This window comes from Microtus ochrogaster, linkage group LG7_11 (assembly GCF_000317375.1).
Source record: "Microtus ochrogaster isolate Prairie Vole_2 linkage group LG7_11, MicOch1.0, whole genome shotgun sequence".
Classification (NCBI taxonomy): domain Eukaryota; kingdom Metazoa; phylum Chordata; class Mammalia; order Rodentia; family Cricetidae; genus Microtus; species Microtus ochrogaster.
Genome location: NC_022032.1, coordinates 27,184,712 through 27,197,754, shown reverse-complemented (window position 1 = coordinate 27,197,754; position 13,043 = coordinate 27,184,712). Strand labels below are relative to the sequence as shown.

The 13,043-nt window shown below is 33.9% G+C and overlaps 1 protein-coding gene across 2 annotated transcripts in view; it reads right to left on the bottom strand.

The window, feature by feature from the left end:
* Positions 1–1,315: 1,315 nt before the first annotated feature.
* Positions 1,316–13,043, bottom strand: part of Gpm6a (glycoprotein M6A) — a 234,602-nt gene continuing 222,874 nt past the window's right edge. For both annotated transcript variants that reach the window (XM_005362612.3, XM_005362611.3), the window contains exons 4-7: positions 11,670–11,823; positions 7,698–7,774; positions 7,047–7,112; positions 1,316–3,414 (exon numbers count right to left, since the gene is read on the bottom strand). In XM_005362612.3, coding sequence (XP_005362669.1) covers positions 3,262–3,414; positions 7,047–7,112; positions 7,698–7,774; positions 11,670–11,823 — 450 coding nt within the window. In that variant the 3' untranslated portion in view covers positions 1,316–3,261. The remainder of the gene's footprint in view (positions 3,415–7,046; positions 7,113–7,697; positions 7,775–11,669; positions 11,824–13,043) is intronic.

Sequence of the window (13,043 nt, the reverse complement as noted above, 5' to 3'; positions counted from 1 at the left end):
GTGTATCCACAGTGTATATCCTACCCATTTGTCCAGTGTATCCACAGTGTACACATACCCATTTGCCCAGTGTAACCACAGTGCACTCACTACCCATTTGTCCTGTGTATCCACAGTGTATGTACTTACTACCCATTTGTCCAGATTATCCACAGTGTACACACTACCCATTTATACACACACACACACACACATATATATATATATATACGTATATATATACTTACACACACATACATATACCAGTGAATCCAAAGTATATGTGCTTCAACAGTATGGCAATTGCTAGAGAAGGGAGAGGGAACCAGAGCCAGAGATAAGAGGCAAAATACAGAGATTATATTTTCTTAATTATTAAATTGCTACAGCTGTCCTTTCCATTGTTATTTTACTAATTTTTCATTTATATGACATGTATCCAATATCATAGGTATGCATATGCAAATGTGAAACATAATGTATATAAGGTCCAATATTCTACAATTTCAAATATTCCTGTGGAATCTTATAACTGATTTCCCAGGAGTAAATTGGAAAGACTGTATTATGAAAGTTTTGTTCACATTGATAAATTAAAACAATTTATCTTATTGCTATACTAAAATCAATAAACCCTGAAAGATATAAAATCATAAGTATCACTTAATAGGATTATGGAGGAATGACTTTTCTATTACCTTAAAAATGATTTCTACTTGTATAGATATGCTTTCAAATATTGCACATGCTCTTCATGGAAGTTCTTGGCAGTTTCTTCTTGCAAAATGCAGCAATGCAAGAGCAAAGAATGCAATTTTCCACATCTTATAAAATTAATTGTTAACTCTTATATAATTTCTATGTGACTTTGGCCATAAGGAGAAAAATAATGTACATTTAAACCAAAAATTCTAGAAAATGCATTTTTTCCATTTCATTGTTCTCACCTTGATAGTTGGAAGGGAATTAAGAAACCTTTTTTTTTTTTTTTTTTTTTTTTCTTACGTTCATCTTTCTTTCTGTTTGTCTCTAAGTCTGTGAAGCCCCTAGGGAAAGCACAAAGAATAGAAATCAGGCAAGAAAACAAACATGAAAATGGGCAAACAACATTTTTCAACACAAAATAGCTATAAAGATCTTATTTGTTGGCCATTTGTCAGTCTTACCCCCAGTGGATGACATTCACACACAAAACTTTTATTGTGTTGAAGTTTCAGATTCCCCTCAACTGAAATTAGACTTTTCCTGAGATAGCAACTTCTGCATTTGAAAGGACTGCACACACAAGAGGAGGAATCAAGACAAACAAAAAAACACCACAGAAACAAAAAATAAGTACACAAAGTACACAAGAGTATTTATTACATTTTGCAAGCACTTTGTTCTACATTTCAAAATCGCCACCATCCAGCTGTCGGCACGTTTATGTACAAAACAGATTACTCGTAATGCCTGCTACAAAGCACTCCGTGAAAATACAAACCCTAAAACCAGAAATGAGAGCCAAAATGTCAACATCGCTACACAAATTTAGGAGACAGTTTTAAAAACCATCACAAACTGTAGACACAGAACTGAAACACTATATAATACAGAATTTAAAGAAGCCCATTAATACTTTTGCTGAATATCTTTAATACTGCATATATCAGATAAAAAAAATTGTTGAACCAGTAAGATAATCTAAGTGTTAAAAAGCAAAATACCCCCAAATTAATATTATAGAATGCATAATCATGCCACAGATAACGCTAGTAATACCCCCTACTTACTACAAGAACTTGTAAAATTACTGATGATGCATGACTAGTAGTTGTACAAAGATTGTTTCACTCAATAAATTTTATTGTGAATGCACTTACACGGAAGGAGGATTTCACAATGGTCAAAGCAGTGCACAACACTACCTAGGTTTATACACTGACAAAATGTCTTGTCAGGCTACATCATTATTTTAAATGACACTTTACAGCATTCTTGTAGCATTAGAAAGAATCAGAAGAGAGTCAAGGTTAAAATAAACACCGAATTTGGTCCAGTAACACTGATTGTTTTTCTTTTCAAATTTACTTGATATAGGTACTTCTTATAAATGAATATGAATGAACATTCGGTTAAAATGACTTACTTGAAATAAAGACACAAATATATCACTACACTCCCAAACAATACATTCTATAGTGGCCTCTGACCACCCTTTAGAAAACACTACAGGTAAACCAACATAGATTAGAAGGCTGCAAGCAAAGCTATTATATTAATGGAAGTCTTTTCAAATATATCATACACATTTTAAGAAATAGCTTACAGAGGTGCAATCCATTAAAAGTTTTAAGTGGGTAAAACAGGTCTTCAGGGGGAGAGTGTGCTTATGTTTAATATATCACCTTCATAAAGGTAATTAATTTTCCACATTAGCATATTAAAAGATCCAATCCAGCCACTGCATAAATCACAAAAAAAGATCATTCTCCAACAGTCCACAGGAGTTATTTCCATGATAATTGTTTCTACACTAAACTTTAAATGGTAAGCCTGGTGTCACAATCTTAGAAAGGCAACTGGCCATGCATTAGCATCACTGTTTCTACATGCTCACAACATAAACATTTGTAATCAGAGAAATACCTTTTAAGTACATCAAGGAAAAAAAAATACAATGTTAACAAAGATAAGAAGCACTTTTTTTTAAAACCTACTCTTATAAATTTAGAAATTGCACCTTAGATTGATGAAAACCTTAACCAGGGCCTATAGCCATGTGGCCACTGATCTCCAGACTTGATTTCCATATTTCAAGAAGAGTCATCATGATGCCATCTCTGTCTCTTGTTTATAATGTACAATGGTCCCTTTGAAGGTTACCTGTAGTTAAACTAGTTCCCGAAATCAAAACTAAAATGTATAAAAAGCTATTTTCTTTTCAAAACATAAGAAACAATGCAAAAAAGAGTTATGTGTGATATGTGGGAGGTGATTAAAAATCAAATATTTGCATTTGACAATGTTAATATCATTGATCTTACAGAACTATTAAATCAGTTTGAGAAATTTAAAAAAAAAAGGCTGAATAGGAGCTTGTAGAAGAGATTTGGTTATTCCAATTTAACAAATTAGGAGACAGAATGCTAAACAGCAAAGAGTTCTGCTGTGGTGATTCATTAGTCACCTCACATCTCTTTGATGAGAAGCACTCCGATTTTGCTTTTCACAGGTTGGATGGTTGGATGGCCCTTAATTAAACACCAATGCATTCGAATGGTAAGGAACAGAGAAACTCATTTATGTGTATGCATTGAGCCGCTCTTTGGAGCGAGTGGAATGAATGTCATGAAGCTCTTGCTCCTCCTTCGACTTGATGTCTTCATACTTCTGCATCCGGCAGGCATCTTTCACATAGGCCCAGTTGGCAGACAGAACCATAAGGTAGTGGACCTGATGAAGATAATATCATTTACACTGGAGGTCTGTTCACTATCAGTATATTGCTGCTGCGATTAAATAAATAACCAAACTATGTATCTATACAGGAAAGTGTCACAATTTAAAAATAAACATTTGTGTGATAAGGACACTATGACTAAAATGTATTTTCTCACTCAGCGAGATATCTCTTACTCCTTTTCAATTTTGAAATAATCCAACTCTGATTGTAAATGCTCCTTAATGTTTCCCTGTCTATGCTATCATCATTTACCCAAGTCCTAAGATTGCATGCTTTTCATTCATATATCTGTGAAACATACTGTATAATATATAAGTAGAAATACTCCCTTATGTAATTCATATTTTGTATTTATATTGTGCTAAGAAGAATGATCTCAGAAATTCTAAAACGAACTTGTTGTTAATTATCAAACTAGTTTTTCTTACATTGATTCTAGATTGCCTTAATATGACCTTAGTTACTACAAGATAGAACATATTTTAACATATGGATCTTCTAAATTAATATGTCTCCCCCTTAACCAGAAAGGTATTATATAGGAAAGCATTATGTTAAAAAATGAAGCTCATAAGCTAAGCCTGGAGGTATAGGCTATATTGACACCTACTCAGTGAGCTACAGACGGAAGATTACAGTTTTAATAAATACCTGGATAAAAGTTCAAAGTCAGCTTGTGAACTTTACTTAGACCCCTCACCTAGTTTAGGGGTCAAGTGATTGCATAGCATTCACAAGTTTCTAGATTCCAGTCTTTATGTGCAAAATTAAAGGTGTCAACATGAAAACTTTTGGTAGATGAGTTAATAACTAAGTTGTACTTTCTTCAGGATTAAAAGTATAGAAAATGTTTTTATTACACATTTAGAAAACAAAATACTAAGTAACTTATTGCTCAACCACAAATATTTTCAAAGAAAAATAGGCTATCACTTTGGTAGGGATGGGTGTTACTCTCTGTGTGTGTCTATGAATCAGACCCTAAGCTCTTAGCTACTGCCCCAATGCCTGCTGCTATACTCCTTGCCATGGTAGTCATAGACTCTAACTTTCCGGAAGGGTGAGCCAACCCCAATTAAATGCCTTCTTTCATAAGTTACCTTGGTCATGGCGTTTTGTCATTTCAATAGAAAAGTAACTAGGATAGGGGGCATGGGAGGTGTTTGAAAGAGGGTAACTGGAAGGGAGTAGAGGGAGAAAAGTATAGGGGTAGGTAATGTAATTCTATTTCAATTAAAAATTATTTAAAATCACAAGACATGAGACCAACTGATATTAGAAAGTAAAAGTATAAATATACTTAAAAACTATTCTAAATACTAAATATTATAGTGTATTAGGTGTTTATATTATAACAAAATATTAATTAATTAATTGTAATGTTAATGATCAACCCAAGGACTTACACACGCTAGGCAAGTACTCTATCACTGAACTATATCAACAGCTCATGTTCCTAATTTTTGTGGCAAGAAAATTTAGAAAAAATCATAATTTGTTTTGTCATTTTTAGAATATTCTATTTTATGAATTTTTACATTTTGTCAAACATAAGCTGTAAGCCTCTTGAGAGAAGGGACTGTGAATAATAATCCTGCATGCGATGGTATAGATCTTATGTTATAAAAGCTTAAGAAGCTTAAGAATTGTCAGTGTGTGTAGATCAACATAAGCTTCCAAGTTCTCAGATTTATGTGAAATTTTGATAGTGTAATTCATCATAAAATGATAGTAAGTCTTATAAAAGAAGAAAATTCTGTTACTAAACTAACACTTTGATTATATTTAGACACAATCCAGGACCAACCACAAAGATTTAAAAATTGCAATGTGTTCAATCTAAAAGTTTAACTTGTGGTAGCACGTAGAATGGCCCAGGGTTTATGGAGAATATGGGAGAGATATTTTATGTCAAAAGACACAAAAATGACTGGAGAGGAAGCAGAACAGATCTGTTCTCTGGCATGGTGAATATGGTTAATGATTGCATTTTGTATCCTGGAAGAATCACAGAGTGATAGAAAGTATATTTGTCCTTTTACCACAAAAAGCAAATGAGATAATATACATGTTCATTAGCTTTAATTTAGGATTTCTAAAACCATTAATGAAATAATATATATTGAGTTTCTAGCAACTTCTAAAAGTAAATAAGTTACATGAAACAAAATCAAGGCCTATTTAAAATAACTGACAAAAAAATACATAACTTTATGTGTTCAAAACCTTCTTCTTCATTATGTGAGAAAATATTATCCATAAGTTACTAAACTATTACTTTATTTATATTATTTTATTGCTTGCATGTAACTTATTAAATTAAACATATATGAGTAAAATAATGAAAAGAAATTCAGGACCATTTAGTTCTGAAGCGAGAAAGAGTGTTAACCCTAATGTCATGCTGTTACTTTCCTTCCCTGGTTGCAGGTGGTAAGATTATCTCAGGACGATTCTGGCATGTGGTCCTTCTTAGCGTTGTTACAAAATAATTGAGTAGAGAAACTGCTGATTTTAACATTAATCCTATAACCCTGCCTTAAAATTATGGATGATGTCATCAATATTTTAATAGAATATAAATCATCTTAATTTTCTCATCTATTTTGTGGAAAAGATAATAGCTATATGGCAAATACAGAAAAAGATTGTATCAAAAACTTTTGCTACAAATATTGAATGGGCTTGTGTCCATAAACTATTAAAGTACTTTAAATGGAGGAAAATTTAAATATATGTTCTTAGTTTCAGAAATAGTAGTGGTAGTTATGTTAATCCTGCCTCCTATGACCTGAACTATTACCAAAGTGAAGAAGTCATAAATACTGTTGACAATCATTTATGGTAGCCCAGGATCTTAGAATAATACTAGCCAGAGAGAATCAATCTTAAAAGAATTTAGCAGGGAGGTAGTGGCACACGCCTTTAATCCCAGCACTAGGGAGGCAGAGGCAGGTGGATCTCTGTGAGTCTGAGGCCAGCCTGGTCTACAAGAGTTAGTTCCAAGATAGGCTCCAAAGCTACAGACAAGTCCTGTCCCCCCAAAAATATTTTTATGCAATTTTTTTTACATTCTTTCTATTCAAAATAATATTTATAAGTCTAGTGAGATGGCTCAGTGACTAAAAGAGATTGCTGTCAAGCCTGATGACTCAAGTTCAAATCCCGTGATCCCCATGGTAGAAAAAGAGAAAATATTTCCCCAAATTGTCCTCTGACCTTTACACTGACCTCACTGTCTCACATTGTTCCAGCCCCTAAATAAATCAGAACATGTATTCAAAAACTCTCCTTCTTTTTAAAAATCAGATTGAATTTTATTTTATGAGTATGAGTGTCTTTTCTACATGTATGTGTACCACAAGGAATGACTGGTGCTTATGGTGGCCATAAAAAGGTGTCAGATCCCGAGCTGTAAGCTACCATGTGGGTGTTAGGAATTGAACTCAGTTGCTCTAGCAACCAGTGCTCTTAACCACTGACCCATATCCCCAGACTCCCTTTTTATTATACTGATTATAACATCTTATAAGGAAAATGTCTGAGAAGCAAATTAAGTATTCAAGCAAATAGCATTGCAATTCAAGTTGTTAAGTCAATCATTAAGCTGTGAGGGGCTTACCATAGCAATAACCGCTGCTCCAGCTCCAGCAAGTGCCACAATAAACAAGTGGAAGGTCATATTCAGCTGCAAAACAAACAAAGCAAAAACCAAACAGAACAAAACAGAACATCACACACACACACACACACACACACACACACACACACACACAGTGAAAAAACAAGGTGAGTCAGTTACATAGGGAAGAGAGATTGGGACTGGCACTATCATATAAAGATGACTTAGCATATCATTAATAAGTAGGAACTCTTGACAAGTAATGCATTTTATCAATAGAAACTTTAAAATGTCCTTTCTCTTTCAAATCACTTAAATCATTATAACTGAACTATTTTACTAATATTCACCATAAAGATGAGACTGTCATTGAAAATGATGGATTTTACAATATGGATTAAGTAATGTATATTACAATATGTCTTTATAATTTTCAACCTCTATTGAAATGAGTTTCTATAACAGCTCAAACATTTATAATAACTGTATTTAAATATACAAAATAGTTTTTATATTTGTTGTTTAGTAACCTATAAAACAGTAACAAGTAAAACAAACTGAGACAGGAAAAAATAAATATATTTAATTAGAATATATTCTTTAAGTAAAAAACTGTATGCTAAAATTTTGACAAAATTTTAAAATACTCACCTCAGTAGATTCACACATCCTCATGAAATTCTCAGAGACAGTACAAATTTTCTTTTCCTCTCCAATTGTCACAATCCCTACAGTATGTAGAAAGTTACAGGTTAACATTAAATGTTTTAAAGATCCTCAAGAGAAAATCTTTGACTGTAAAACAGTTATTTCTCAGATTTTATTTCTATCATTACTGCACCCAGGCTTATGAATAGGAGATATAAAATTAACTCAGCAATTTAAAATACTTTTCATGAGGACTCAAGCAAATCTATCCCCTAGATTGTTCAGATTTTATTGTAGCTAGTTCATTGTTTTGGTTAATTAATGTGAAGCATCACAACTATTTGAGTGATTATGCCCCCAGATTGTACTAAGTCAAGATTAAATTTGTTCAGCTTGACCAAGGCTTTTGTTAATTCATAGACATATTGATCAGAAGAGAGTCCCTTCTTATGATGATATCACACACAGTGCTATTAGCAAGCAGCAATTAAAAGAACTTGCTTTTTCACTCATGCTGACACTTACCTGTTGATTCACATGCCAACTACCCAGAGGAAATTTCAAATACACATATTTCTAGACTGTAACACACATCTTTAGCACAGAATCTATGAAATTTAGGTCTGGAATATTGCTGCAAGCAAATAGGAAAAGACATTAATAATAAAGTGCTTGCCTTGAAAGCACAATAATTTGAGTTTGATCTCCAGGGTCCATATTAGATTCAGTTCAATCCCTATCAAAATTCCAACACAATTCTTCACAGACCTCAAAAGAACAATACTCAACTTCATGTGGAAAAACAAAAACAAGCACGCACACACACACACACACACACACACACACACACACACACACACACACACACACACACACCCAGGATAGACAAAACAATCCTGTACAATAAAGGAAATTCTGGAGGCATCACAATCCCTGACTTCAAACACTACTGTAGAGCTATAGTAATGAAAACAGCTTGATTTTGGCATAAAAACAGAAAGGAGGACCAATGGAATCAAATTGAAGACCAAATATCAATCCACACACTTTATGATCACCTGATTTTTGACAAAGGAACTACAAAATGGGAAAAGATCTTTACCAACCCCACATCGGAAAAGAATTGATCTGCAAAATATACAAAGAACTTAAGAAACTTGGCAACAAAATAACAAATAATGCAATAAAAATTGGCTGCAGAACTAAACAGGGAACTCTTAACAGAGGAATCTCAAATGGCTGAAAGACAAGGAAATGCTCAACATCCTTAGCCATCAGTGAAATGCAAATCAAAACAACTCTGAGTTTCCATCTTACACTGGTAATAATAGCCAAGACCAAAAACATTGATGACAGTTTATGTGGAGAGGATGTGGGGTAAGGGTAACACCCCTCATTGCTGGTCGGAGTGCAAACTTGTACAGATTCTTTGAAAATGAGTCTGGCAACTTCTCTAAAAATTAGGAAACAATCTATGTCAAGACCAAACTTTACCACTTTTGGTATACCCAAAGGTTGCTCAATCATATTAGAAGGACATGTGCTCAACTATGTTCATAGTAACATTATTTTCAATAGCCAGAACCTGAAAAAAAAAACCTAGATTCCCCTCAACTGAATAATGTATAAAGAAAATGTGGTACATTTACACAATGGAGTACTACTCAGTGGTAAAATTTACTGACACCTTGAAATTCTCAGGCAAATGAATGGAGCTAGGAAACACCCTATTGAGAAATTTAACCCAGAACCAGAAAGACAACTATAATATGTATTCACTCATAAGTTGCTTTTAGACACAAAGAAAAAAAAAACAACAGCCTACAGTCCAAAACACCAGAGAACCTAGACAACATAGAGTACCCTAATAAAGACATACATGGATCTACCTAGGAAGGAGACATTGAAAAGATCTCCTGAGGAAATGGTGAGATTGGGAGTCATGGGAAAGGGGAGAAGAGAGGAAGGAAGGGGAGTGGAGAAAAATGGATAGCTCAATAGCTCAATAAAAAAAAAAAGAAAACACAAAGACAAAAACAAAAGGAATAGTATTAACAGGTTAACAATAAAATAACTTTAATGGCTAATATTACTTTGAATCTCAGATTAATAAGGGATAGTAGTTATATAATTATGTCTCATGGAATCACGATGAACTTCTACTGAAAAATGATTGCTTGGTCACCAGGAATGCAATTAAATTAGGCATTCAGTTTATTTTCTGTTAGCTGTGAAAGAGCAATTATATATGTTCAAATTTCACTTTAAGGAATGGGAAAATAAAGTGAAGACATTGAGTTTGAGCCAGAAAAAAGCCATGTTTTCATGCAACTGTGGTGGCATTGCTTTATGTGTGTTCCCAAGCCTTTTGATGCTTAGGCTGCAATCTCAGTAAAAGCAGTAGCCCATACTCCTCTAACCAAGAACTCCAAATACAGAGCACCACTTCCTGACCCAAAATTTATATCATAATACATAGAGTATCATAACTTTATCTGGATGGAGATATTGCTTTGGAACTTACACCATAGCAGAACCCTATGGCTGCAACCTCTTAATCTGTCTATACTATCCCCACAGAACCATCACATATTCTCCAGAAAAACATTCCTACTGTGCTGAGGTGTTATGAATCTTCAGTAGAGAATATTACTTTGAGTGTTCACAAAATGAATTAGTTTTTTAAAAACATTCTACTCATTTTATGTTCATGAGTGTTTTGTCTACATGTATAGTGCCCCTGGAGTTCAGAAGAGGTTATTAGATCCCTTGTTACTGGGGTTAGGGATGGCTGTGGGTCAATTTTGCTGTCTATGGACAAAAATGAAAACATTGTCGACTATATATACTTGTGGAAATTCAACATTTAAACATACAAAAAACTTAGAATGGTATATAAATGATTATCCTAATACTCTTAACATTTGAAGCCTGGGTATTTGAGAAATAGAAAATGAATTACACAAAAGAAAAATCTTGTTGGAAAATTTCATTTTGACAAAGGGTATTACATAAGAGATTTATGATGTGCATTAAAAAGTACTTTTCTTTCATGTGTATAATTGTTTTTACTACATGGATGTCTTTGCAATATGTGTATGCAATGCACACAGAAGTAAGGAAAGACATCATATTTCCTGGAACTAGACTTACAGGAAGTTATTAGTCAATATGTGTATGCAGGAAATTGAACCTGGGTTCACTGGAAGAACAGCTAGTACTCAACTACAGACTGACCCTTCTTTCCAGCTTTCCATGAAAATTTTAATTTCTTTTTAAATTATTTATTTTACATGTACTAACACACTAAATGTAAATGATATTATAAAACATTAAAACATAAACAAATATATAACATAAATAATTATCCCACATATGTATGAATAATAATTATTTCTACATGAGGAGTAAGCCTTAAATAAGAAATAATAAGGCCTAGGGCATAGCATGTGGTAGGACATTTGTCTAAAACATGCATAAAGTTTTAGGATTCAGTCTTTAATAAGTCAAAAAAAAAAAAACCAAGTCGAGTTTTGTTTCTTTCCTGTTCCTTCTCTTTTTTCTTCTCTAACATCCTGTAACTTCATCATTTTTAATGCTAGCTTTTCTTTTCTTACCTTAGAAGACAAAGTAATATGTTATCCTTGGTGATCTTCATACTAGATATTTATCTCAATATTTACCATGGGTCAATGAAATTAGAACACCAATATCAGATCAAACGTGAAAATGACTGCTAAGATTAGGAAAAAGAAACCAGTTTTGACCTGCTAATTCCAGGAAATGCATTTTGACAGAATATTCCAATATGAATGTATATGTATAATGATAACAATTACCCCTCAGTCTTGAATTCCTATCTATTTAAATTTACAGAATGCCCTAAAGTGGATTGTTAGATAAATTTATCTCTGAGATAACAAAATCGAGTCTCAAAGTACAAACCTACTTTTGTGAGACTCACTATCTACCTACCAAACTGACGAAGGTCCAAGCACAGGTTTGCTCCCTCCACTAGTGTGGTATTTCGGCAGATGGTCCACAGGTTGAAATACATGTACACAGGCAGTGAGGTGAAAGCAGTGACTCCAAGCCAGGCCAGCATGAAGAGGTATGTCAGCATGATAAACTGCAACAGAGAAAACAGACAAAGTGAAAATCTGTAAGCTACCAACAAACAGTTATGCTTCTCATCTTCAAAGCAAATAACCCCTGCTTAGAACCATGGTGCATAAATGCTCAAAAGAATGCTGTTAGGAATTATACTAGAATATGAGACTTTGAGAATTTATCTCACAAATTTTACATGAGAACTTACTTATATGTAAAAAGACTTAAGATCTTTTATATCAACTAACTCTTTCTCCTTTGATTAAAGGAATAGAATATTCTAACATGGGATTCCACTCTGTATGTTATGAATACCATTGGTTAATAAAGAAACTGTGTTGGGCCTTCACATAAAATAGAGGCAGGCAGGGAAAACTAAACTGAAGTTGGGAGAAAGAAGAAAAAGTGGGATAGAAGCCATGGAGCTGCTACCATAGATAGACATGCTGGAACCTTGCCAGTAGGCCATAAGCCTCACGGTAAAATATAAACTAATGGAGATGGGTTAATTCTAGATGTAAGATCTAGATAACAATACACTTAAGTAACTAGCAAAGCAGTGATTTAATTAATACAGTTTCTATGTTGTTATTTTGGGGCTGAGCAGCTGGGAACCAACAAGTGTCTCCTTACAACAAATTGGTGCTCCAACATTGTTGACTAAATCCATGTAAAACCTGACAAAGCTTAAAAAGAAATCCTAGAGGCAAAAGAACAGCATTAATCATGGTTTGATAGCAGCATTTTCTTGGGTGGGCACTATTTGTTAGAAACAAACAGAGGCATGGCTCCTTTAAGAGAAGTTTTCCTGCTTCAGCTGTAGCAGAAAAAAAAGCTATGACTTTTTGAAATGGCCGCTTTCTGGGAAGGGCTGCTAGCATGAACTCCGACTCTTTTAGGGGGCTGAGCATTTAAATGGTGTTTGTAAGCAGTCTGTAACAAGCTACTTAAGGGCTCGGCATAAACCAGCTGTATACTTGGAACTGGGATGGTGTGTGTGGCTCAGAGGCAATGAATGGACCTCTTCTGCCATGTTGAACTGGGCAGGGCAAGCAGGCAGTGCCATATTTGCTCTAGCAATGCCAAAGCTTAGGATTTTAAGAAGTACTTAGCATTTTAGGATGCAGTCTTGGTCAGAAAATGATTATAAAAACACAACAAAGTCAAATTCAGATGGAAAAACCTCTAAATGGGTTATAGTGTAGGATAAAAGTATGTAGGCTTGGGGGAGAGAAGAAA